A 24,685-nucleotide genomic window follows, 5' to 3' on the forward strand; every position below is an offset into this window, starting at 1 on the left:
ACAGCTGGTTAGTGAACAGTAAACAGCTGGTTAATGAACAGCTGGTTAGTGAACAGCTGGTTAGTGAACAGCTGGTTAGTGAACAGTGAACAGCTGGTTAGTGAACAGTGAACAGCTGGTTATTGAACAGCTGGTTAGTGAACAGTGAACAGCTGGTTAGTGAACAGCTGGTCAGTGAACAGCTGGTTAGTGAACAGTGAACAGCTGGTTAGTGAACAGCTGGTTAGTGAACAGCTGGTTAGTGAACAGTGAACAGCTGGTTAGTGAACAGCTGGTTAGTGAACAGTGAACAGCTGGTTATTGAACAGCTGGTTAGTGAACAGCTGGTTAGTGAACAGTGAACAGCTGGTTAGTGAACAGCTGGTCAGTGAACAGCTGGTTAGTGAACAGTGAACAGCTGGTTAGTGAACAGCTGGTTAGTGAACAGCTGGATGGTGAACAGCTGGTTAGTGAACAACTGGTTGGTGAACAGCTGGTTAGTGAACAGCTGGTTAGTGAATAGTGAACAGCTGGTTAGTGAACAGTGAACAGCTGGTTAGTGAACAGCTGGTTAGTGAACAGTGAACAGCTGGTTAGTGAACAGTGAACAGCTGGATGGTGAACAGCTGGTTAGTGAACAGCTGGTTAGTGAACAGTGAACAGCTGGTTAGTGAACAGTGAACAGCTGGTTAGTGAACAGCTGGTTAGTGAACAGCTGGTTAGTGAACAGTGAACAGCTGGATGGTGAACAGCTGGTTAGTGAACAGCTGGTTAGTGAACAGTGAACAGCTGGTTAGTGAACAGTGAACAGCTGGTTAGTGAACAGCTGGTTAGTGAACAGCTGGTTAGTGAACAGCTGGATGGTAAACAGCTGGTTAGTGAACAGCTGGTTAGTGAACAGCTGGTTAGTGAACAGTGAACAGCTGGTTAGTGAACAGCTGGATGGTAAACAGCTGGTTAGTGAACAGCTGGATGGTAAACAGCTGGTAAGTGAACAGTGAACAGCTGGTTAGTGAACAGTGAACAGCTGGTTAGTGAACAGCTGGATGGTAAACAGCTGGTTAGTGAACAGTGAACAGCTGGTTAGTGAACAGTGAACAGCTGGTTAGTGAACAGCTGGATGGTGAACAGCTGGTTAGTGAACAGTGAACAGCTGGTTAGTGAACAGTGAACAGCTGGTTAGTGAACAGTGAACAGCTGGTTAGTGAACAGCTGGATGGTAAACAGCTGGTTAGTGAACAGTGAACAGCTGGTTAGTGAACAGTGAACAGCTGGTTAGTGAACAGCTGGTTAGTGAACAGTGAACAGCTGGTTAGTGAACAGCTGGATGGTAAACAGCTGGTTAGTGAACAGCTGGTTAGTGAACAGTGAACAGCTGATTAGTGAACAGCTGGTTAGTGAACAGTAAACAGCTGGTTAGTGAACAGCTGGATGGTAAACAGCTGGTTAGTGAACAGCTGGTTAGTGAACAGCTGGTTAGTGAACAGTAAACAGCTGGTTAGTGAACAGCTGGATGGTAAACAGCTGGTTAGTGAACAGCTGGATGGTCAGAGTGTGTGAAAGTGGTTTCTCTCTCTCTCTCTCAGTTTGTGTTGTCGTCGGTTTGGGGAAGTGAAGCCTGGTGACCCGTTTCTGAGGAAACCCACTGAGGAAGAATAAAGGAGAAGTTGATGTGAATCATGTCAAAGTTCTGATCTGAGAACAGCTGGACCTGATCCAGATGTTCGTCCGAAGAGCTGAGTCGACACTTTCAGCAGCAGCAGAAGAAGAAGAAGAGAAGAAGTGAATTAAACGGGAGCTGCTCGTTGTGGAGACGAGTCGTTTCTTCGTCTCTCTCCTCAAGACACACTCACAGGTGAGGAAACTCCTTCTAGCGCCGCGTTATGTAATAATTTAATACATTTTCACCTCATGATGTAATAACGCCGCATTTTGTAATAAAATTCTTGAACGCAATATGTGATAAACTTTGCCGCATTTTGTAATAATGTAATACATTTTCAATTTATGATGTAATAACGCTGCATTTTGTAATAATCTGCCACATTTTGTAATAATTTAATACATTTTCACCTCATGATGTAATAACGCCGCATTTTGTAATGAAATTGTTGAATGCAATATGTGATAAACTTTGCCGCATTTTGTAATAATATAATACATTTTCAATTTATGATGTAATAACGCTGCATTTTGTAATAATCTGCCACATTTTGTAATAATTTAATACATTTTCACCTCATGATGTAATCACGCCGCATTTTGTAATAAAATTCTTGAACGCAATATGTGATAAACTTTAACGCATTTTGTAATAATGTAATACATTTTCAATTTATGATGTAATAACGCTGCATTTTGTAATAATCTGCCACATTTTATAATAATTTAATACATTTTCACCTCATGATGTAATAACGCCGCATTTTGTAATAAAATTCTTGAACGCAATATGTGATAAACATTGCCGCATTTTGTAATAAGTTGTTACATAATGCACCAAATTATTACAAAATGCGCGTGTTGCACTTTTTAATAAAAAAATGTACAACTTATTACAAAGTATTAATACATGTTGCCTTCAAGAATTTTATTATATAATCTGGCGCCACACTCCTTAATGTTCAGTCGGTTTTTAGCAGATGTTTGGTTCAAACTCCTCATAGTTAATTAAAGGGATAGTTCACCCAAAATTGAAATTTCATGTGGACTAAGGGCTGGGAGAAGTTTCAGAGTCCTCCGTGGCTTCTCTGAGTTACAGGGGGTCTCGGCGTAGCAGTGCATGTCCATATGACGGTTGCAAATGGACACCAACTGTCTTCGTAACAAAAAGACACACCAAAAAACATCCAGATACCTCCATGCTGCTCGTATGTCCAAAGGCACAAATCGCGCGAGATTTGGACGGACCAGGAAGAGGAGCTTCCACTACAAACAAGCTTGAAAAATAGACTTATTTAATTTTTTTCGGGACAATTTCGCATTTCGGGGCTTCAATACAAGAGGGACATTACATACGAGCAGCATGGAGGTATTTGGATGTTTTTTGGTGTGTCTTTTTGTTACAAAGACAGTTGGTATCCATTTGCAACCGTCATATGGACATGCACTGCTACGCCGAGACCCCCTGTAACTCAGAGAAGCCACGGAGGACTCTGAAACTTCAATTTTGGGTGAACTATCCCTTTAACATTAATAATAATGAGCTCTTGACCTCAGTGGGCGGGGCTACTGCTAAACATCGTTTAATTCCTGAATGAATCTAAAACACAACTAACAGACCAGTTCGCAGTGTTTAAACTGGTGCTTTTACTCTGAAGGAGTTGGTAATTGAACTGGTGCTTTTACTCTGAAGGAGCTGGTAATTGAACTGGTGCTTTTACTCTGAAGGAGCTGCTAATTGAACTGGTGCTTTTACTCTGAAGGAGCTGCTAATTGAACTGGTGCTTTTACTCTGAAGGAGCTGCTAATTGAACTGGTGCTTTTACTCTGAAGGAGCTGCTAATTGAACTGGTGCTTTTACTCTGAAGGAGCTGCTGATTGAACTGGGGCTTTTACTCTGAAGGAGCTGCTAATTGAACTGGTGCTTTTACTCTGAAGGAGCTGCTAATTGAACTGGTGCTTTTACTCTGAAGGAGCTGCTAATTGAACTGGGGCTTTTACTCTGAAGGAGCTGCTAATTGAACTGGTGCTTTTACTCTGAAGGAGCTGCTAATTGAACTGGGGCTTTTACTCTGAAGGAGCTGCTAATTGAACTGGTGCTTTTACTCTGAAGGAGCTGCTAATTGAACTGGTGCTTTTACTCTGAAGGAGCTGCTAATTGACACATTTCAGAATAAAAGGTGAAAGTTGTCTGTTTTTTTTTTTAGGGGGCGGAGCTTCAGCTAACAGACTGTGACCTCATCTTAAAGGGACAGACACACACCTCCACGATGTCAGACTTCCTGTACGAGAGGCAGGACGACGACAGCGCACAGTGGACCAAAGGTGTGTGTGTGTGTCTGAGTGTGTAGTGTTAATGTGTATCTGAGTGTGTAGTGTTAATATAGATGTGTGTGTGTGTATCTGAGTGTGTAGTGTTAATGTGTGTGTGTGTATCTGAGTGTGTAGTGTTAATGTGTATCTGAGTGTGTAGTGTTAATGTGTATCTGAGTGTGTAGTGTTAATGTGGATGTGTGTGTCTGAGTGTGTAGTGTTAATGTGTGTCTGAGTGTGTAGTGTTAATGTGTGTGTGTTGTGTGTCTGTCAGGACGTTTCTCTGCCTCCAGGTTCAGACGCTGGTTGTTTCCTGCTCTGACGGCGGCCGTCGTCCTGGTTCTGATCATCGCACTGGGAGCGAGCAGTGAGCGCACACACACACACACACACACACACACACACACTTTAATGTCACAGTATTTGCAGTGCTATCTAACTAAAGTAAATGTCAATGGTTCTCAAAGTGAGAGTTGACAGGGTTCAAGGGGGTCCACAACTTTTTCTGGAAATGTTACCACTTTTTCCTAGAATTTTTTCACTTTTTTAATCGTTTTAATGTTTTTTTCTTTTCTTTAATTTTTTTGAAATTTTACCACTTTTCGTAGAATTTTTTCACTTTTTTAATCGTTTTAATGTTTTTTTCTTTTCTTTTCTTTTTTTGAAATTTTACCACTTTTCGTAGAATTTTTTCACTTTTTTAATCGTTTTAATGTTTTTTTATTTTCTTTTTTTGTTGAAATTTTACCGCTTTTCCTCGAGTTTTTTTGAGAAAATTTTACCAGTTTCTTCTCAATTTTTCTGTTCTACTTTTTAGTTGTTTTTTTTTTTGAGAAATGTTACCCCTTTTTGTATTATTGTTTGCCCCCCCACTTTTTTTTGGGAGAAAATTTACCACATTTTTCTATATTTTTTGAATTTTTTTTTACCACTTTTTCTGAGTAATTTTACCAGTTTCTTCTCAATTTAAAAAAAAAAAAAAGTTTTTACTATTTACTATATACTATTTTTACTTTTACCACATTACTTTTTTTTTTTTAATTTTACCACTTTTCCTAGAATTTCTTTGAGAAATTTTACCAGTTTCTTCTAAAAAATTTTAAACTTTTTTCATTTTATTTTATTTTACCAGATTTTTCAAAAAAGAAAATTGCAAAATTTTATCTTTTTTTCTAAAATTTTTACATTTTTTGGGGGGGGGGGGGGGGGGGGGGGGTTTACCAGAAGTGTCTTTTTAAAAACTTTTTGGGTTATTTTTTTGGTGAGAATTTGTACCACTTTTTTCCAGAAATTTCTCTATAATGTACACCTAATTTAAACGTACATTGGTTGTTTGTGTATTTCTGGTGTTTGCTTCAAAATGTTGTCCAATGAGGGTCCGTGGTCTGATTTGTGTCAGTTTTGGGTCCTTGATGTAAAAAAGTTTGAGAGCCACCGGTCTATGTGATACAAGTATGAACGGTTTACCACCTAAAAAGCAGTTTATATATATTTATATATAGTAGTACATTTGTTATTCTTTGTGCGTGTGGTCTAGATGTGAAGACGTCCAGTCGTCTGTCGTCCGTGGAGCGGACCGTCTCCAACCTGACCGACATCATCCAGACCCTGAACGCATCGCTGCAGCACGCTCAAGGTAACACACACACACACACACACACACACACACACACACCTGTTGTGTTACCACGCTGGTCACCATAGCAACATGCTCACATGCTAACAACGTTGTGTTGTGTTGCAGAAACAGCAGGAGAACTTCACCGGCTGCAGTTTTCTGTGCAGGATCACAGACAGCAACTGACCTCAGGTCTGTGTGTGTCGCCTCGTCCTCACCTGGCTGTGTTTGTGACATCACAAACGTCAGGTGTGTGTATCGGTAACTCACCTGTGTGTGTGTGTGTGTGTGTGTGTGTGTGTCAGTGTCCGAGGCGCTGAAGCAGCTGTCGGTCGTCGACTCTCTGAGGAAAAGTGTGGCCGCGCTCAAGTGTTCCCTCGAGCACGTCGTCAACAACAGTACGTCCACTTGAAGTTCATTTAAGTATGCTTGAGTATTCTGCCCTACAACGCAAGAAAGGGGTAACTCATTTTTTGTCAAAAATGAGATTTTGACATTTTTGAGACTTTAAAGTTCTGCTACATCATGTGGATAAATATCTTGACTCAACTTTATCTTATTTGGGAGATATTTGTGGGTGGTTTTCACAGTAACTCCCAAAAACTGTGGAGAAACAACAAGAGAACACAGTGAACAGCTGGTAACTCATGTTGAGTTACCTTATTCTCTCTGTGTATAGAATGTACAACAGGCTACTACCATTTATGAACCAATGTTTTTATTTGGACCTAACCAACTCACGTATCCCTCCGCCCAGGGTTAGCGCCCACCGATCAGCAGTTGGTTAGGTCCAAATAAAAACTGTGTTTTTCCTGCACTTTGAAGGGCTGGAAAAAATTATATTATAGTGAACAATGGAACTGTGTATTTTTTTTTCAGGTAAAACCTCTTTTAGGCCGTGAAAATAGGCCGTTTCTTTGGGTCTGTTCACAACACTGTATGTTGTAAATCTCTGGGCAGGGCTATTATGGGCTGGCGTTGCTAACGGGAGGAGTGCAGAGAGTCTTCTATTGCAATTAAAGTACTTAGGGGGTATTTGTAGATCATACAACCCCACTTTAAAAAAATAATGCTACTATCCCTTTAATAAACTACTTTGTGCTAAGGGAGTCCTCTCTCCTGTCCGTCCCTCAGGCTCGGTGGCAGACGGCTGTTGTCCCGTGAGCTGGACTGCGTTCGGCTCCAGCTGCTTCTTCTTCAGCCCGTCTCCTCTGTCCTGGGACGAGTCCAAGTCCTGGTGCGAGACTCACGAGTCTCAGCTGCTGGTGCTGCACACCGACCCGGAGTGGGTGAGTCGCCTGTCGCTCCGTCGCTCCGTCACGCTGCTCAGCTCAGAGCTTCTCACACCTCATCTCCAAGCAAACACCAGAAACACACAAATATTTTGTCGCTGTCGGGCGCAAACCTCCTATGTCCAAAACTGTTATGGAAACAAAAAAAACTTTTTTAGGAGGTTTAGTCACAGGCAGTTTTAAAAACTTTTCATTGGTTAAATATTTGTAAAACCATAGTAACACTAGAGCAGTGTAAAAGAGAGTAAGGACACCACCATTGACTCCCGTGGTAAGGGTTTAAGGGTTTAAGGGTTTAAGGGTTTAAGGGTTTAGGGGTTTAAGGGTTTAAGGGTTTAGGGGTTTAAGGGTTTAAGGGTTTAAGGGTTTAAGGGTTTAAGGGTTTAAGGGTTTTGCGCCCCTAGTGGCAGGATATGGGTATTGCAAAAGCGCCCAGAAAACCCATTCACTCCAATGTATGTGTGTTGCCCACTTGCTTGTAAATTGATGAAAACGGCCGTGTTTTTGTTTTTAGGTGTCTTGGTCATATCAAATTATACTTATAATTTGTTTATTACAAAATGTAGATTGAAACATTAATGTAGACAACTGTTGTTTTTTTTACTCGCCTATGTGTTAATATTTATCTGTAAAGGATCCTCAATGATGCTATTAACGTGGGTGATCTATAAATGTCCTTAAATTATTGAAAATACCACACTGCTCATTCACCAACAATGCAGAGATGTCAGTTCTTGGGCGCTTTTGCAAAACCCATATTCCTCCACCAGGAGGCGCTGCCATTGGACCAATGCGTGTTGTCGTTACTCTCTTTTACACTGCTCTAACGTCAACGACCCTGAAGTCACACAAACTAGACACAGAATGTTACTTTTTTAATCAATGTATGTTCAAATTAGGGCCAATGGAGAGAATTTTTGGAAATATTGTGAAGACATTTCTATTGAAAAGTGGCAAAACTTATCCAAAAAAATAAAAATAAATTTTCTTGGTAAAATTTGAAGAATGATGATGTTATGATGATGTGACATATCTGACTGTGCACCTTGAATTTCGTTGTACACACAAGTACAATGACAATAAAGTATCCTGAAATCTCTCTGTCCGTCCAGGACTTCGTGACCCGTCTCTCCGTCCCTCACTACTTCTGGGTCGGTCTCCGTCTGCAGGAATCTGGGCGGTGGGAGTGGGTCAACCACACACCGTACGTCATGCAGCGCAGGTAAAGACTCACAGCGCTAAAACACCAGGAATACACAGGTAACCACTCACAACGCTAAACGCTAAAACGCTAACCCTAAAAGAATAGTTACCCCAAAATTGAAATTTCACTCATTATCTCCTCCCCCTCATGTGGACTAAGGGCTGGGAGAAGTTTCAGAGTCCTCCGTGGCTTCTCTGAGTTACAGGGGGTCTCGGCGTAGCAGTGCATGTCCATATGACGGTTGCTAATGGATACCAACTGTCTTCGTAACAAAAAGACACACCAGAAAACATCCAAATACCAAGCTTGTTTTGCAGCGGAAGCTTCTCTTCCTGGTTCATGCAAAACTCGCGACATGAATTTCTCATGTTGGGGCTTCAATACCAGACGGACATTACATCCGAGCAGCATGGAGGTATCTGGATGTTTTTTGGTGTGTCTTTTTGTTATGAAGACAGTTGGTATATTTGCAACCGTCATATGGACATGCACTGCTACGCCGAGACCCCCTGTAACTCAGAGAAGCCACGGAGGACTCTGAAACTTCTCCCAGCCCTTAGTCCACATGAGGGGGAGGAGATCATGAGGGAAATTTCAATTTTGGGTGAACTATCCCTTAACACCTGAGAGACACACAGAGCTGCTGCTGACCGTGTGTGTGTGTGTGTGTGTGTGGTTGCTAGGCGCTGGGAGCCGGGGCAACCAGACGGGTGGACGGGTCACGGTATGGGACCGGAGGGAGAGGACTGCGCTCACCTGCACAGCAGCGGACGCCTCAACGACGTTCACTGCTCCATGGCGCTCCGCTTCATCTGCCAGAGGCACAGCCAGCGCTCCTGAACGCTCCTGAACGCACCACAATGACGCTCCTGAACGCACCACGACGCTCCTGAACGCTCCTGAATGCACCACGATGACGCTCCTGAACGCAACATGACGACGCTCCTGAACGTTCCTGAACGCACCACGACGCTCCTTTTTTTTTTTTTTTTTTTTGTGAAACACAAGACAAACAACATAACGGACATAGACCAGAGCGGCATCTGAGAATGACTGATGCATCCTGGGTAATTTAGGGGCAGCACCTGGCATTTTTAAATTGCACTCAGTGGCTTTTTGTGTTTTGATGGAGCGTAGACTAACTAACAATCAATCTGAATGTTTTATTTTGTGTTTCTTTTGTAGCACTATGTCTCATAATTATTTTGACACCCTCTTTGAAACCCACCGTTCACGCTATCTTGAAAAATGACAATGAATGAATCTAGCGGTATGCTCCTTTAGCCTCCCACAGTGATCAATGACTCCACACAGTGGCCAGAAATGTCTGAATGAATCTACGGTATGCTCCTTTAGCCTCCCACAGTGATCAATGACTCCACACAGTGGCCAGAAATGTGATCAATGACTCCACACAGTGGCCAGAAATGTCTGACCCAGACATCTACACGTATTTGGTGGAATCACCGGGAGGTTTTGGCTCAGTGTTGTCTGTAAACAGCCTGTTAATAGACAACTTTCTGTTAGTTAGTTTGTCAAGACAGTTTAGGCTGAACTTTACAATGGAGGGATGCCGGGCGCTGCCCCTAAATTACCCAGGATGCATCAGTCATTCTCAGATGCCGCTCTGGTCTATACAGCAATGGATACACAAGATGTGCGTGTGTAGTTCGTGCAGGTGTCTGTGGAAAGTGTTTGTAAATAAAAGTTTTGCTTTGTGTTCATTCATTCATTCAGTGTGTGTGTGTGTGTTTTATTTTGAAATCTCTGGGGTTGTTGTCATTTTATTTTGAAAACCATTGAGCTGTTCAGTTGAGTGGATGGAGGGGGGAGGGGCTTCTCATCTGTCATGTGAACTTTGACCCTGAACGGCCGCTTCATTTCAGTCCATGACATCAGAGTTTCACCACAGACACACACACACACACACAAACACACACAGACACACACACACACACACACCTACACAGACACACACACACAGACAAACACACACACAGACACACACACGGTGTTGTCCAGACCAAAGTCTCCCGAGGCCGTCGACCTCTCGGTGTTTGGACAGTCTCTCCTGTTGTTCAGGCTTCAGAACGAGAAGGAGTCGGTCCGGACGCGCTGGAGGAGACATCGCCATGACGACAGAGTACCATGACAACGTCGGAGACGACGCGAGCTCGTTCTGGAGCAAAGGTACCTGTCTACCTGTCCATCTACCTGTCTGTCTACCTGTCTGTCTGTCTGTCTGTCTGTCTGTCTGCTTCAATGAAACTCGAGTTTTTGAGATTTCTGTGCCGACCGAGTGCCGACTGTTACCAGACTATGGTGTGATAAATATAACATTTATGTACGCATTATACCTTTAATTTACCTTTTTCATCGTTTATATAATCATATGTAGAAATTGTAAGCATTTTTTCCCAGGACTTCTGACATTGGGTCGGGAATTAGAGTAACAATTTCATTTCCCACCCCTTGGGGGCGCCACAGCTTGACTATGAGCACGATTCTGAATAAGAAAACATAGGTTTGGCATCATGTTTAATAATCGAGTTTCTAGGTTGTTTAGAGGCCAAGATAACTGAAATTCTGTATTTTATGGCGGCCATTTTGAAATTCCAAAATGGCCACCATACAGACGTCTGTGTAATGCTGCGTTCCATTTACCTCGGAAGTCAGAAGTTGGAGCTGGGAATGACGCCACACCCGACCCGAGTTGTCAGCGTTTCAGTTACGAAGTCGGAAAATAGCAGCCAACGGCCAAAAACACCGGCTGAAACTACTAGGCTAATGGTTAGCCGTTGTTAGCACGGTCTGCTTTGTAGTTCGCATATACACATGAAAAATGTAAATGACACTATGACAGCATTTCCATAACAATACTATGTATGTATATGGCTGACTCATTCTGACGACAAATAGTAAAAAGTGTTAATAAAAGGATTATTACATGAGCTTCTACTACTGTTTACAACCGGGGCAGCCATCTTTAAATGTCAACTCGGGGGTTTTGTGTGTGGATCGTCTGACTTTCAGAGACGGAAATCAAACCTCGGGGGTCGTTAACAGTTGAAAGTTCCGACTCGGAGCTCGGAAATCCCGACTTCCGAGTACAACTGGAACGCACCATGAGTGGCAACATTGTTTTTTTGTTTTTTTTAAACAACAGCTTTATTTAAAAGAAGTTGACAAGTACAAATAGTATACAGGGAACAGTATACAATGAAAATACAAAGAACATGTTCATTATACAACAAGGTTATACATATTACAAAGGTCTATGGTTTTAATAGCCTTTTCATTTGCTGATTTGGTGATTAGCTTAAAGTTCCATTTCTTTTTGAAAAACATAAAAGCAAGGGGTTTTCTTAGAAAATTTACTTTTATGAATATGAAATTTTGCAAAAAAATAAAAACAGATTTACTAAAAAGTAACATTTTCCTTCTTTCTTGGGATAATTATGGAATCCAAAAACAACAACAAATCCCCTAAAAATTCCCACAAAAGTACTTATTTGTACAGTGAACCTGACTACTGTCTGTCTCTCTCCCTATCTGTCTGTCTCTACCTGTCTGTCTCTCTGTCTACCTGTCTCTCTGTCTCTACCTGTCTGTCTCTACCTGTCTGTCTCTCAGAGCCTCGACCCGTCTACTTCTCAGGTGTCTCCAGGTTCAGACGGTGGTTGTTTCCTGCTCTGGCAGCGGCCGCCATCCTCATTCTGATCATCGCAGTGGGAGCTAGCAGTGAGCACACACACACACACACACACACACACACACACACACACACACACACACACACGTAGACACAAGTCTTGTCAATCGGTGTATTAATCCACATTTCGATAGGTTTTATAGTTTTTGATCAATGACTGTTCAATGACAATGACTATATTTGGAGACGTGTTGAGATTATAATGGGTGTGTATTGCACGGAATGTTCTGGCTAGAGTGGGTGACATCATCAGCTAAAGCTGTTGCATGAAATCGTCTGAAACGTTTCTCTTTCCACGCTGCACACGGCCACAAATTACACACTACACACATGATTTTTTCCACAGTTGTAGACAAACTTGTCCTTTCGCTAACAATGTGCTCATCAAATCAGGGAGACTTACAGAATTTAAACCGTGAGCCTCCTAGTTGCCGCCAGGTCGTTCTCTGCTCCTCATTGACTCTAATACAAAGATTTTCTGAGAGAAGCAGAACGGACCCCTGTTTATAACTCGCAAGTGTTTCTAAAATATTTACTGTAGAAACACCAAAATCACACCAAAGCGTTCAGGAAGTCCTTATGACGACCACGGTCTGCTTCTTTTTCTGATAGGAGCTACCGTTATGTCAGAATAAACCCAAATGTGAGACCAGCGCAGAGGCAGAAAATCACACTTTCTCTCTGAGTTTCCGTCTGCCTCGATCGTGGGTTTGATTCCCATGTTGACAGAGATGAAAATGTTATAGTTTGTTCCTGTGGTTCGATCCTGGCTGCTCATGTCACAGGTTAAAACTTGCTAACCCTTTAATTTACAGGGCGCTCATTACGTGATAATGTCAAGAAATAGCCAATAAATAACAATTAACTGCGTCATAATGTCTAGAAATAACAGTCAATGTCATTGTAATGTCAAGAAATAATGATTAATTGCATAGAAATAGCCCAGACATTAACGGTCAATTGCAAAGACTTGAAAAAGGCTATTCTAGGCTATTTCTTGACATTACTATGCAATTAATTGTTATTACTTGGCTATTTCTTGACATTATCACGTAATTAGCGGCCTGTAAATTAAAGGGTTACCTAAAACTGTAATAATTTATTGATGATTTATTCATTTATTGATCATGAAATCTGTCCCGTGTGTGCGTTTGCAGACGGAACGATGCTGAGCCGTCTGTGGTTCGTGGAGACGACCGTTTCCAACCTGACTGAGTCCAGGAGCTCAGCGCAGCGGCTGGTTAAAGGTGACTCACCTGTCTTTACCTTCAGTCAGTCAGTGGGAGAGGAGGGGGGCGGGGCAACTGGACCCTCAGGCCCTGCCCCCCTCCTCTCCCTCCACAGCTTTGATCTGATTGGTCAGTTACAGTAACCTGCTGCTCATGTGTCCCAGAGGCAGCTAAAGACGTCCACCGGCTGAAGTTCGCAGTGGAGAGCAACAAGGACCAGCTGAGCTCAGGTGAGACGCTGCAGCTCATGGGACAGGTGTATATCACTATTTATAGTCCAGGCAAAATAGCGTTTTCCGACAGACTAATTGTAACAGAATGTTTTTCACCATCCATCATTTCTATGAGGTGAGTCCTAAGAAATCCTAGTTGGGGAAATATGTTTAATTCTCATCAATCCAACAATGATTTACTGTATAAAGTCTATGGTGCCAATAAGGCCAGACAACAATACACCCCAATGGGGATATTTTTTTCCTTTACTCCTATCACAATGAAACTTTACACAATGAAAGTATCCATGAAAAGTAACATTTTTTGTATTACACGTTTTTTTGAAAATTAATTTGAATAAGTGAGCAATATGGAATATGCCCAAAATACATCGGAATAGGCCCATTTTTTTTTGCCTTTACTCCTACCAGAATGAAACTTTACAGAATGAATGTATCCATGAAAATTACCATTTCTGTATTTCAAGTTTCTTGGAAAATGAATTTTAAATATGCAAATGAGATCAACACTAATTGACTTATGGTACAAAATAGCCCCATTGGGGTGTATTGTCTGGCCTTTTTATACAGTAAATCAATCTTGGATCGATGAGAATTAAACATATTTCCCCAACTAGGATTTCTTAGGACTTTTAGTATGTTGTTCTGGACACCTCATAGAAATGATGTATGGTAAAAAAGAACATTCTGTTACAATTAGTTCTATTTTGGGTCCAAAATGAGCTATATTGCCTGGACTGTTATTTATTATATCCTCGATATAGTTCCATCATCAGCACTAGTTGGACGTCTGGTCACTAGTTAAACATTTTCTGGTTTTCAGCAACTAACCACATCAGCCTTAGTGACGGCAGCAGCTGCACTAGTGTAACCAAACCTAAAAGTACTCAGCTTTGTGACAAGACTAGTCAAAAACTGTCTGAACTAGTAATATAATGCCTTAAAGGGACAACGAGGAGTTTCTATCTAGTTATAAAAAAGTCTCATATTAATGTGGATGAATCTACGTTACCACTTGTTAATGGCTCCATTTTAGATAAATCTATGGTTTTGTCTCTATGGTTATTTTGTTATTATTAGTGGTGGTGGAAATGCTGGGCGAGCCGACATACAGTTCAGTGTAGTTACATATGACATTGTCTCTCTGTCTGTCTCTCTGTCTCCAGTGGCGGAGGCCATGAAGCAGCTGGCAGCTCTGGACGCCGTCAGTAAAACTGTGGCTACGCTCAAATGTTCCATCGAACGCCTCATCAACAACGGTACCAAGACACGTCTCTACCTGTCTGTCTCTGTCTCTAACACGTCTCTACGGCCCAATTCCAATTCTATTTTTCATCCCTACCCCTCCCCCTACCTCTCCCCCTAGCCCTCCCCCTAGCCCTTAACCCTAGCCCTTAACCCTAGCCCTTAACCCTAACCCTTAACCCTTGCCCTTTAAACGGAGCTACAAGGAGTAGGGTTGAAAGTCAACCCCTACGAATTGGGACACCACTTCAACAGTCACATACGTCATCAGTTGTCTCTGCTGGCTTTCACATAAGCAGACGTGACGAGCTTTTGCCACAAATCCTCTATTCAGAACCACGTTAACTTAATAAAATAAAAAAAATGTGTCCAAAACACATGAAGCTTCACTTTTAATTCAAACAAATTAATGCGACAATTGTTACATTTCATCACTGAGACCAGCATTTATCTCCTAAAAAGAATGTAACTACGCGGCGGTAAACCTTTAAAACCCTGCGGGTAAGTTAATTAGCGGTCGTCTTTTCCCCCGGGATGACGACGGAGGTTGGCCGGCCGAGCAGCTCTCTGGACGGGTGGTGTCTCTGTGATGAGACGTTGATCTGCTCCACAGGTGGAGGCTCCAACGTGGAGCTTCACTTCTCCCAAAAACATCGGAGCAAACGTCTAAACAGCCTCATGTGGATAAACCGACCTCACATTGAGATCTAAACAGCTACTTTCTCTCATGAAAAAATATTAAAACTTAAAGCAGATATCAGTGGAATGTTTTTGTTAATATAAGTCCTAAATAGTCCTATTTTCCGTCAGCAATCACTTACATGAAGTATTTCAGCCTAAACACGAGTCTCTCCGTCACTCTGCTCTGCTGTAACCCGAGGAGAAAATTTTCCTTGTGGGATACAAGTGTTATCCAATGAGGGGAGAGAACGGCATGAAGGGCTGTGTGTGCAGCCAAGGGATGCGCGTGAATGTGGTGACGTAGCACGAGGACCAATTGATGCCTGACAAGGGCGGGGGCTGCTAACTCATGGTGCGTTCAAGGAAACTCGTACTTTGTGTTTTTCCTTCCTGTGAAGTCATACCAGTTCGATCTGGTACGAGTTCACGGGTCGGAAGTTACGAGTGGCCGTTATAGGGAACTTTCACAGACAACAGGACGGTAAAAACATGAGCTACGGGTTACCTGGAACGCTACCAAGTCGTAGTTGTGACTTGAAGCTGTAACTTACGGTTTCAAAAGCCTGCCTTGAACACAGCATTAGCCGAAACGGCCGTGCCGCTGTTATCTGCTTTAACAAAATGACGTAATAACAGCGCTACAGCGAGAAATAAAACAGCTGCCGGTTGCCGCAAGATGCATTCTGGGAAACTTAACTTGCCATAGCCCTCGGTCCGTAGTGTGCCCCTGAAAAACCTCAGTTTGAAGGTCCAGATAGCCCTAACACTTCCCCCTAACCCTCGTCTGAACCAGAATTGGGACACCCCTACCACTACACATGAGCACGCAAAACGAAGGGTTAGGGCCAAGGGGGGGATTGGAATTCACCCTACCTGTCTGTCTCTAACCTGTCTGTCTGTCTCTAACCTGTCTGTCTGTCTCTACCTGTCTGTCTCTAACCTGTCTGTCTGTCTCTAACCTGTCTGTCTGTCTCTACCTGTCTGTCTCTAACCTGTCTGCCTCTAACCTGTCTGTCTCTAACCTGTCTGTCTGTCCCCAGCGTCCTCGGTGTCCTCTGGCTGCTGTCCCCTGGGATGGGAGTTGTCGGGGACGACCTGCTACCTGTTCAGTAAGGCGCCTCTGTCCTGGGACGAAGCCAGAGACTGGTGCAACGCCCACGAGTCTCAGCTGGTCGTCCTCAACACGGACGACGAGTGGGTGAGACGCCACGCCTGTCTGTCCTCCTGTCTGTCCTCCTGTCTCTACACCTGTCCACCTGTCTGTCCTCTCCACCTGCCTGTCCTTCTGTCTCTCCACCTGTCTGTCCTCTTGTCTCTCCACCTGTCTGTCCTCTCCACCTGTCTGTCCTCTTGTCTCTCCACCTGCCTGTCCTTCTGTCTCTCCACCTGTCTGTCCTCTTGTCTCTCCACCTGTCTGTCCTCTCCACCTGTCTGTCCTCTTGTCTCTCCACCTGTCTGTCCTCTCCACCTGTCTGTCCTCTTGTCTCTCCACCTGTCTGTCCTCTCCACCTGCCTGTCCTTCTGTCTCTCCACCTGTCTGTCCTCTTGTCTCTACACCTGTCTGTCCTCTTGTCTCTCCACCTGTCTGTCCTCTTGTCTCTACACCTGTCTGTCCTCTTGTCTCTACACCTGTCTGTCCTCTTGTCTCTCCACCTGTCTGTCCTCTCCACCTGCCTGTCCTTCTGTCTCTCCACCTGTCTGTCCTCTTGTCTCTACACCTGTCTGTCCTCTTGTCTCTACACCTGTCTGTCCTCTTGTCTCTACACCTGTCTGTCCTCTTGTCTCTACACCTGTCTGTCCTCTTGTCTCTACACCTGTCTGTCCTCTTGTCTCTACACCTGCCTGTCCTTCTGTCTCTCCACCTGTCTGTCCTCTTGTCTCTACACCTGTCTGTCCTCTTGTCTCTCCACCTGTCTGTCCTCTTGTCTCTACACCTGTCTGTCCTCTTGTCTCTACACCTGTCTGTCCTCTTGTCTCTACACCTGTCTGTCCTCTTGTCTCTACACCTGTCTGTCCTCTTGTCGCTACACCTGTCTGTCCTCTTGTCTCTACACCTGTCTGTCCTCTTGTCTCTACACCTGTCTGTCCTCTCCACCTGTCTGTCCTCTTGTCTCTCCACCTGTCTGTCCTCTCCACCTGCCTGTCCTTCTGTCTCTCCACCTGTCTGTCCTCTTGTCTCTACACCTGTCTGTCCTCTTGTCTCTCCACCTGTCTGTCCTCTTGTCTCTACACCTGTCTGTCCTCTTGTCTCTACACCTGTCTGTCCTCTTGTCTCTCCACCTGTCTGTCCTCTCCACCTGCCTGTCCTTCTGTCTCTCCACCTGTCTGTCCTCTTGTCTCTACACCTGTCTGTCCTCTTGTCTCTACACCTGTCTGTCCTCTTGTCTCTACACCTGTCTGTCCTCTTGTCTCTACACCTGTCTGTCCTCTTGTCTCTACACCTGCCTGTCCTTCTGTCTCTCCACCTGTCTGTCCTCTTGTCTCTACACCTGTCTGTCCTCTTGTCTCTCCACCTGTCTGTCCTCTTGTCTCTACACCTGTCTGTCCTCTTGTCTCTACACCTGTCTGTCCTCTTGTCTCTACACCTGTCTGTCCTCTTGTCTCTACACCTGTCTGTCCTCTTGTCGCTACACCTGTCTGTCCTCTTGTCTCTACACCTGTCTGTCCTCTTGTCTCTACACCTGTCTGTCCTCTTGTCTCTACACCTGTCTGTCCTCTTGTCTCTCTGTCGTCTTGTCTCTACACCTGTCTGTCCTCTTGTCTCTACACCTGTCTGTCCTCTTGTCTCTCTGTCGTCTTGTCTCTACACCTGTCTGTCCTCTTGTCTCTCCACCTGTCTGTCCTCTTGTCGCTACACCTGTCTGTCCTCTTGTCTCTCTGTCCTCTTGTCTCTCCACCTGTCTGTCCTCTTGTCTCTCTGTCGTCTTGTCTCTACACCTGTCTGTCCTCTTGTCTCTCTGTCGTCTTGTCTCTACACCTGTCTGTCCTCTTGTCTCTCCACCTGTCTGTCCTCTTGTCGCTACACCTGTCTGTCCTCTTGTCTCTCTGTCGTCTTGTCTCTACACCTGTCTGTCCTCTTGTCTCTACACCTGTCTGTCCTCTTGTCGCTACACCTGTCTGTCCTCTTGTCTCTCTGTCGTCTTGTCTCTACACCTGTCTGTCCTCTTGTCTCTCCACCTGTCTGTCCTCTTGTCGCTACACCTGTCTGTCCTCTTGTCTCTCTGTCGTCTTGTCTCTACACCTGTCTGTCCTCTTGTCTCTACACCTGTCTGTCCTCTTGTCGCTACACCTGTCTGTCCTCTTGTCTCTCTGTCCTCTTGTCTCTCCACCTGTCTGTCCTCTTGTCTCTCTGTCGTCTTGTCTCTACACCTGTCTGTCCTCTTGTCTCTCTGTCGTCTTGTCTCTACACCTGTCTGTCCTCTCTCTTCCTGTCTATCTCTCCACCTGTCTCTACACCTGTCTGTCCTCTTGTCTCTCTGTCCTCTCTCCGCCTCTGTCCTGGGACGAAGCCAGAGACTGGTGCAACGCCCACGAGTCTCAGCTGGTCGTCCTCAACACGGACGACGAGTGGGTGAGACGCCTCGCCTGTCTGTCCTCCTGTCTGTCCTCCTGTCTCTACACCTGTCCACCTGTCTGTCCTCTTGTCTCTACACCTGTCTGTCCTCTTGTCTCTCCACCTGTCTGTCCTCTTGTCTCTCCACCTGCCTGTCCTTCTGTCTCTCCACCTGTCTGTCCTCTTGTCTCTCCACCTGTCTGTCCTCTCCACCTGTCTGTCCTCTTGTCTCTCCACCTGTCTGTCCTCTTGTCTCTCCACCTGTCTGTCCTCTTGTCTCTACACCTGTCTGTCCTCTTGTCTCTCCACCTGTCTGTCCTCTCCACCTGCCTGTCCTTCTGTCTCTCCACCTGTCTGTCCTCTTGTCTCTACACCTGTCTGTCCTCTTGTCTCTCCACCTGTCTGTCCTCTCCACCTGCCTGTCCTTCTGTCTCTCCACCTGTCTGTCCTCTTGTCTCTCCACCTGTCTGTCCTCTCCACCTGTCTGTCCTCTTGTCTCTCCACCTGTCTGTCCTCTCCACCTGCCTGTCCTTCTGTCTCTCCACCTGTCTGTCCTCTTGTCTCTACACCTGCCTGTCCTTCTGTCTCTCCACCTGTCTGTCCTCTTGTCTCTACACCTGTCTGTCCTCTTGTCTCTCTGTCCTCTTGTCTCTACACCTGCCTGTCCTTCTGTCTCTCCACCTGTCTGTCCTCTTGTCTCTACACCTGCCTGTCCTTCTGTCTCTCCACCTGTCTGTCCTCTTGTCTCTCCACCTGTCTGTCCTTCTGTCTCTCCACCTGTCTGTCCTCTTGTCTCTACACCTGTCTGTCCTTCTGTCTCTCCACCTGTCTGTCCTCTTGTCTCTACACCTGTCTGTCCTCTTGTCTCTACACCTGTCTGTCCTCTTGTCTCTACACCTGTCTGTCCTCTTGTCTCTACACCTGTCTGTCCTCTTGTCTCTACACCTGTCTGTCCTCTTGTCTCTACACCTGTCTGTCCTCTTGTCTCTCTGTCCTCTTGTCTCTACACCTGTCTGTCCTCTTGTCTCTACACCTGTCTGTCCTCTTGTCTCTACACCTGTCTGTCCTCTTGTCTCTCTGTCCTCTTGTCTCTACACCTGTCTGTCCTCTTGTCTCTCTGTCCTCTTGTCGCTACACCTGTCTGTCCTCTTGTCTCTCTGTCGTCTTGTCTCTACACCTGTCTGTCCTCTTGTCTCTCTGTCGTCTTGTCTCTACACCTGTCTGTCCTCTCTCTTCCTGTCTATCTCTCCACCTGTCTCTACACCTGTCTGTCCTCCCTCTTGTCTGTCTCTACACCTGTCTGTCCTCTTGTCTCTCTGTCCTCTCTCCACCTGTCTGTCTGTCTGTCTGTCTCTACACCTGTCTGTCCTCTTGTCTCTCCACCTGCCTGTCCTTCTGTCTCTACACCTGTCTGTCCTCTTGTCTCTACACCTGTCTGTCCTTCTGTCTCTCCACCTGTCTGTCCTCTTGTCTCTACACCTGTCTGTCCTTCTGTCTCTCCACCTGTCTGTCCTCTTGTCTCTACACCTGTCTGTCCTCTTGTCTCTACACCTGTCTGTCCTCTTGTCTCTACACCTGTCTGTCCTCTTGTCTCTCTGTCCTCTTGTCTCTACACCTGTCTGTCCTCTTGTCTCTCTGTCCTCTTGTCTCTACACCTGTCTGTCCTCTTGTCTCTCTGTCCTCTTGTCTCTCCACCTGTCTGCTCTCGGTAACACTTTACTTGAATAGGTGTTCATCAGATTGACATAACACTGTCATAAACATCAATGAATACTTCTGACAGCTGTCGTTAAAGGGACAACGAGGAGTTTCTATTTGGTTATAAAAAGTCTCATATTAATGTGGATGAATCTACGTTACCACTTGTTAATGGTCCATTTTAGATAAATCTATGGTTTTGTCTCTATGGTTATTTTGTTATTATTAGTGGTGGTGGAAATGCTGGGCGAGCCGACCAGCGTTTCTTTACTTTCGGTTTCGTGGCGAGTCATGAATGACAACTTGACATAAAGACAATTTAAACTGTCATAGCAGACCTAATTGCCAAACTTTAACAATTATGTGAAGTTCTCATAACAAAAACATCTCAAATAATGTCAACTTTGCATCAAAAGTGACATAACTTACCGAAAGACACTTAACCACAGCTGTCAGAAGTATTCATTGATGTTTATGACAACTGTTATATCAATCTGATGAATACATGAATACCTATTCAAGTAAAGTGTTACCCTGCTCTCTCTGTCTCTCTACCTGTCTGTCCTCTTGTCTCTCTACCTGTCTCTCCACCTGTCTCTCCCTCCCTGTCTGTCTCTCTGTCCCTGACGGTGTGTCTTTGTGTCTCTGTGTCTCGGTGTCTCTAGGACTTTGTGATCCACCAGGCAGCGGGGACCTTCTACTGGGTCGGTCTGACGGACGAGAGGACGGGGAAGTGGGAGTGGGTCAACCAGACGCCGTACGTCATGAACCGCAGGTCAGCTCCTCCTCCACTTGTTAAAGGGACAGTTCACTCATTATAATCTCCTCCCCCTCATGTGGACTAAGGGCTGGGAGAAGTTCCAGAGTCCTCCGTGGCTTCTCTGAGTTACAGGGGGTCTCGGCGTAGCAGTGCATGTCCACATGACGGTTGCAAATGGATACCAACTGTCTTCGTAACAAAAAGACACACCAAAAAACATCCAGATACCTCCATGCTGCTCGTATGTAATGTCCCTCTGGTATTGAAGCCCCGGCTTGAGAAATTGTTCCGAAAAAAAGCTGTGAACTGGGCGTCAGTGACGGACCAGGAAGAGCAGTGCTGGGAGCTTCCGCTACAAACAAGATTAAAATATAGACTTATTTAATTTTTTTTGGAACAATTTCTCATGTCGGGGCTTCAATACAAGAGGGACATTACAGACGAGCACTACGGAGGTAAATAAATCAGTATGTAGCTATTACTTTAACTATTTGCATAATGTCACTTTTATAAAAAAAAAGTACATGATTAAAATGATCCGTGATTTTAAGTATGCTGCATCATAACTGCATAGACGTTCATAAAAAATCAAACCGTTTTGAAATCGGACAAAAACTTAGCAAGTTCTGGAATATTGCAATAGAACGGCCCTTGAAGTCGTAACTCCGACTCCGAGTCGGTCGGAATTACGTCACAGCAAAATGGCGGCGCACACCGTGAGAGGTATTTATTTATTTTCCAACCTAGATATTTAAAGCAGATATCAGTGGAATGTTTTTGTTAATATAAGTCCTAAATAGTCCTATTTTCCGTCAGCAATCACTTACATGAAGTATTTCAGCCTAAACACGAGTCTCTCCGTCACTCTGCTCTGCTGTAACCCGAGGAGAAAATTTTCCTTGTGGGATACAAGTGTTATCCAATGAGGGGAGAGAACGGCATGAAGGGCTGTGTGTGCAGCCAAGGGATGCGCGTGAATGTGGTGACGTAGCACGAGGACCAATTGATGCCTGACAAGGGCGGGGGCTGCTAACTCATGGTGCGTTCAAGGAAACTCGTACTTTGTGTTTGTCCTTCCTGTGAAGTCATACCAGTTCGATCTGGTACGAGTTCACGGGTCGGAAGTTACGAGTGGCCGTTATAGGGAACTTTCACAGACAACAGGACGGTAAAAACACGAGCTACGGGTTACCTGGAACGCTACCAAGTCGTAGTTGTGACTTGAAGCTGTAACTTACGGTTTCAAAAGCCTGCCTTGAACACAGCATTAGCCGAAACGGCCGTGCCGCTGTTATCTGCTTTAAGCAAGGGGGAAGTTATGGAAAAGGGAATAAAGCCTAGTTCCATGCTACTGCAGCAAGAGTTGAATCTGCACGGCTCGCTGTTGCGTTTTCAGCCTTTACACGGGGACGCAATGGCAGAGCGTTTTTAAGATTTCCAGTCTGGAGGGTGGTTTCACTTTTTTTGCGTTTTCAAGCCCCCAAAACGCCGCCGCCGTCTGAACTAAAGGCACATCCCATGAAATATTTTGCTGTTTTCATCCGCAAGTGTTGTCGTGTAAACAGGGCATTAGACATCTCTAAGAAAACTACAACTAAGCTGATTAGTGTAGTGTAGTACTCGAGAATGGTCTTGGTCTCGAGACCGCATTTTCAAGGTCTTGGTCTCGTCTCAGTCTCGACTGCATTTTTACTCGGTCTTGTCTCGGTCTCGGTCGAGCTCGTCTCGGGATTTTTTGTCAAGACCGGCCGAGACCACAGCTGCTGTGATTTTTTTTTTTAAACCACAAGAACTTCCTGAATTAAAATGTAACAATACGGTATTTTATTTTGAAAGTGTTTACGCTGCCACCTACGTGTCAGAGAGGAGAAAAAGAGGGAGAAAGGAATAAGGCACCGGCTGCAGCAGAGATGCCGTCAAAGTCATCAATCATTCAATTTTCTTATTCAACCCACATTTACCTAGTTTTCGTTCCAGGTGACGGTAAAAGTCTGACGTCGCCCCACCCGCCGGCGAATGTGCGGAGCGTCTTTTCTTCCCAGTTAATTTAAACTGTAGCTGCACACACACACACATAAAGATAAACTGTCTGATTTTGGCCCGATTTCCCTCCTTCTGACCAAGGACAAAAAAATCATGTAGGCTACAGTATTTTTTTTTTCTTTTTTCATCAGAGAATCACCTTTTCAAGTGTTGTTCTTCATACACTGGTTGTAACAGCATCATTGCTGCTTTTGAAAGCACCATGTAAAAAGGGTTAAGTACTTCTGCAGGCTGGTTGGCTTTACCAACAGTTGGAAATACATTTATTTTTCAATATGACAAATAGACTATAACTCTTCTGTTTGGTCTCGGTCTTGGACTTGGTCTTGCCCCTCCACGGTCTTGGTCTTGTCTTGGTCTCGGGTTAGGTGGTCTTGACTACAACACTAAAGCTGATGTTATCTGACTTTACTTTACTGCAGTTTCATTTCATTTCATTCATTTAGATCTCCATTAGCTTTGGCTAAGGCCATCGCTCTTCGTCCTGGAGTCTACCTTTACAAATTAACTATCCATTGCAGTAGACAGTTTATCAGTGGAGTTTTATTTTAGTTTGCTAAGTTATCTCTCCCCCCCGCCCCCCCAGGCGCTGGAAGCCCGGTCAGCCCGACAGCTGGACGGGTCACGGTCTGGGTCCGGGGAACGAGGACTGCGCCCACATGCACAACGACGGGCGGCTCAACGACCTGCACTGCACCACGCGGCTGCGCTACATCTGCCAGAGGCACAGCCAGCGCTCCTGAACCTGAACGCACCACGACCAGCAGGCGGGGGAGGGGGGGGAGGGAGACTGGATTTATTAAAACATGTAAAAAAAAAATATACAAAACTGTTTCATTTTTTCAGTTTAAATCGAAGCAGCAGAAAAAAACGACAGGAAACAGAAGCTTCACAGGTGAAAAAGTGCAAAAACATGAAGTTAGAGAAGAACCAACTCCCCAGCAGCTTCAGCTACTGAATTAAATTAAATATATTAAATATCATAACAACATTAAAGGGATAGTTAGTTCAACATTTTGGCAAATTGGCCCATTGCCATAATCCCCTATAGTCATAGTCATAGCAGTAGGTTTGTGTTTGTAGTGTTTTGGAGTTGAACAATTTTAGAGTTCAGTTTAGAGTTGAAGTGGCTATATCTTGACATTATCACGTAATGTCCCATTTTTTTTACTTTTTACTTTAAAAGGAACTCTTTAGGATTTCCACCTTAACTTTTTGTTGTTTTAGAGGTAAATACAGAGACTGTTGATGAAAAACTGTCCCTGAAGGCAACGTGCATCAGTGGTTTTGCATGAATTTCCCTCTAAAACAACTCTGTGTGGTAACGTTGTGTTATTATCTCATAGCGTGGTGAATGTGCAGCTCACAACTTGTCCACCAGAGCGTTGTGGAGTTGTTGGATTGTGTATTTGATGAGTTTGATGAGTTTGGAAACCAAGAAATCCCATAATGAGCCTCCGTAG

At 44.5% G+C, this 24,685-nt stretch overlaps 2 protein-coding genes across 2 annotated transcripts; both read left to right on the plus strand.

Moving 5' to 3' along the window:
• The first annotated feature begins 1,433 nt into the window (after positions 1-1,433).
• LOC146968295 (C-type lectin domain family 10 member A-like) lies at positions 1,434-8,966 on the plus strand. Its single transcript, XM_085760187.1, has 9 exons — positions 1,434-1,834; positions 3,849-3,966; positions 4,229-4,321; positions 5,492-5,590; positions 5,699-5,764; positions 5,878-5,970; positions 6,707-6,861; positions 7,977-8,086; positions 8,752-8,966. Exons 2-9 carry the CDS (start codon positions 3,912-3,914, stop codon positions 8,906-8,908), a joined length of 828 nt encoding a protein of 275 aa, XP_085616313.1. The 5' UTR covers positions 1,434-1,834; positions 3,849-3,911; the 3' UTR covers positions 8,909-8,966.
• Positions 8,967-10,074: 1,108 nt separating this feature from the next.
• Positions 10,075-24,049, plus strand: LOC146968296 (C-type lectin domain family 10 member A-like). Its single transcript, XM_085760183.1, has 8 exons — positions 10,075-10,258; positions 11,702-11,809; positions 12,938-13,027; positions 13,174-13,239; positions 14,409-14,501; positions 16,209-16,366; positions 21,085-21,194; positions 23,809-24,049. Exons 1-8 carry the CDS (start codon positions 10,201-10,203, stop codon positions 23,963-23,965), a joined length of 840 nt encoding a protein of 279 aa, XP_085616309.1. The 5' UTR covers positions 10,075-10,200; the 3' UTR covers positions 23,966-24,049.
• The last annotated feature ends 636 nt before the right edge of the window (positions 24,050-24,685 follow it).

Source organism: Trachurus japonicus, chromosome 18 (genome assembly GCF_045865225.1).
Source record: "Trachurus japonicus isolate A0001 chromosome 18, Traja_1.0".
Taxonomy (NCBI): Eukaryota; Metazoa; Chordata; class Actinopteri; order Carangiformes; family Carangidae; genus Trachurus; species Trachurus japonicus.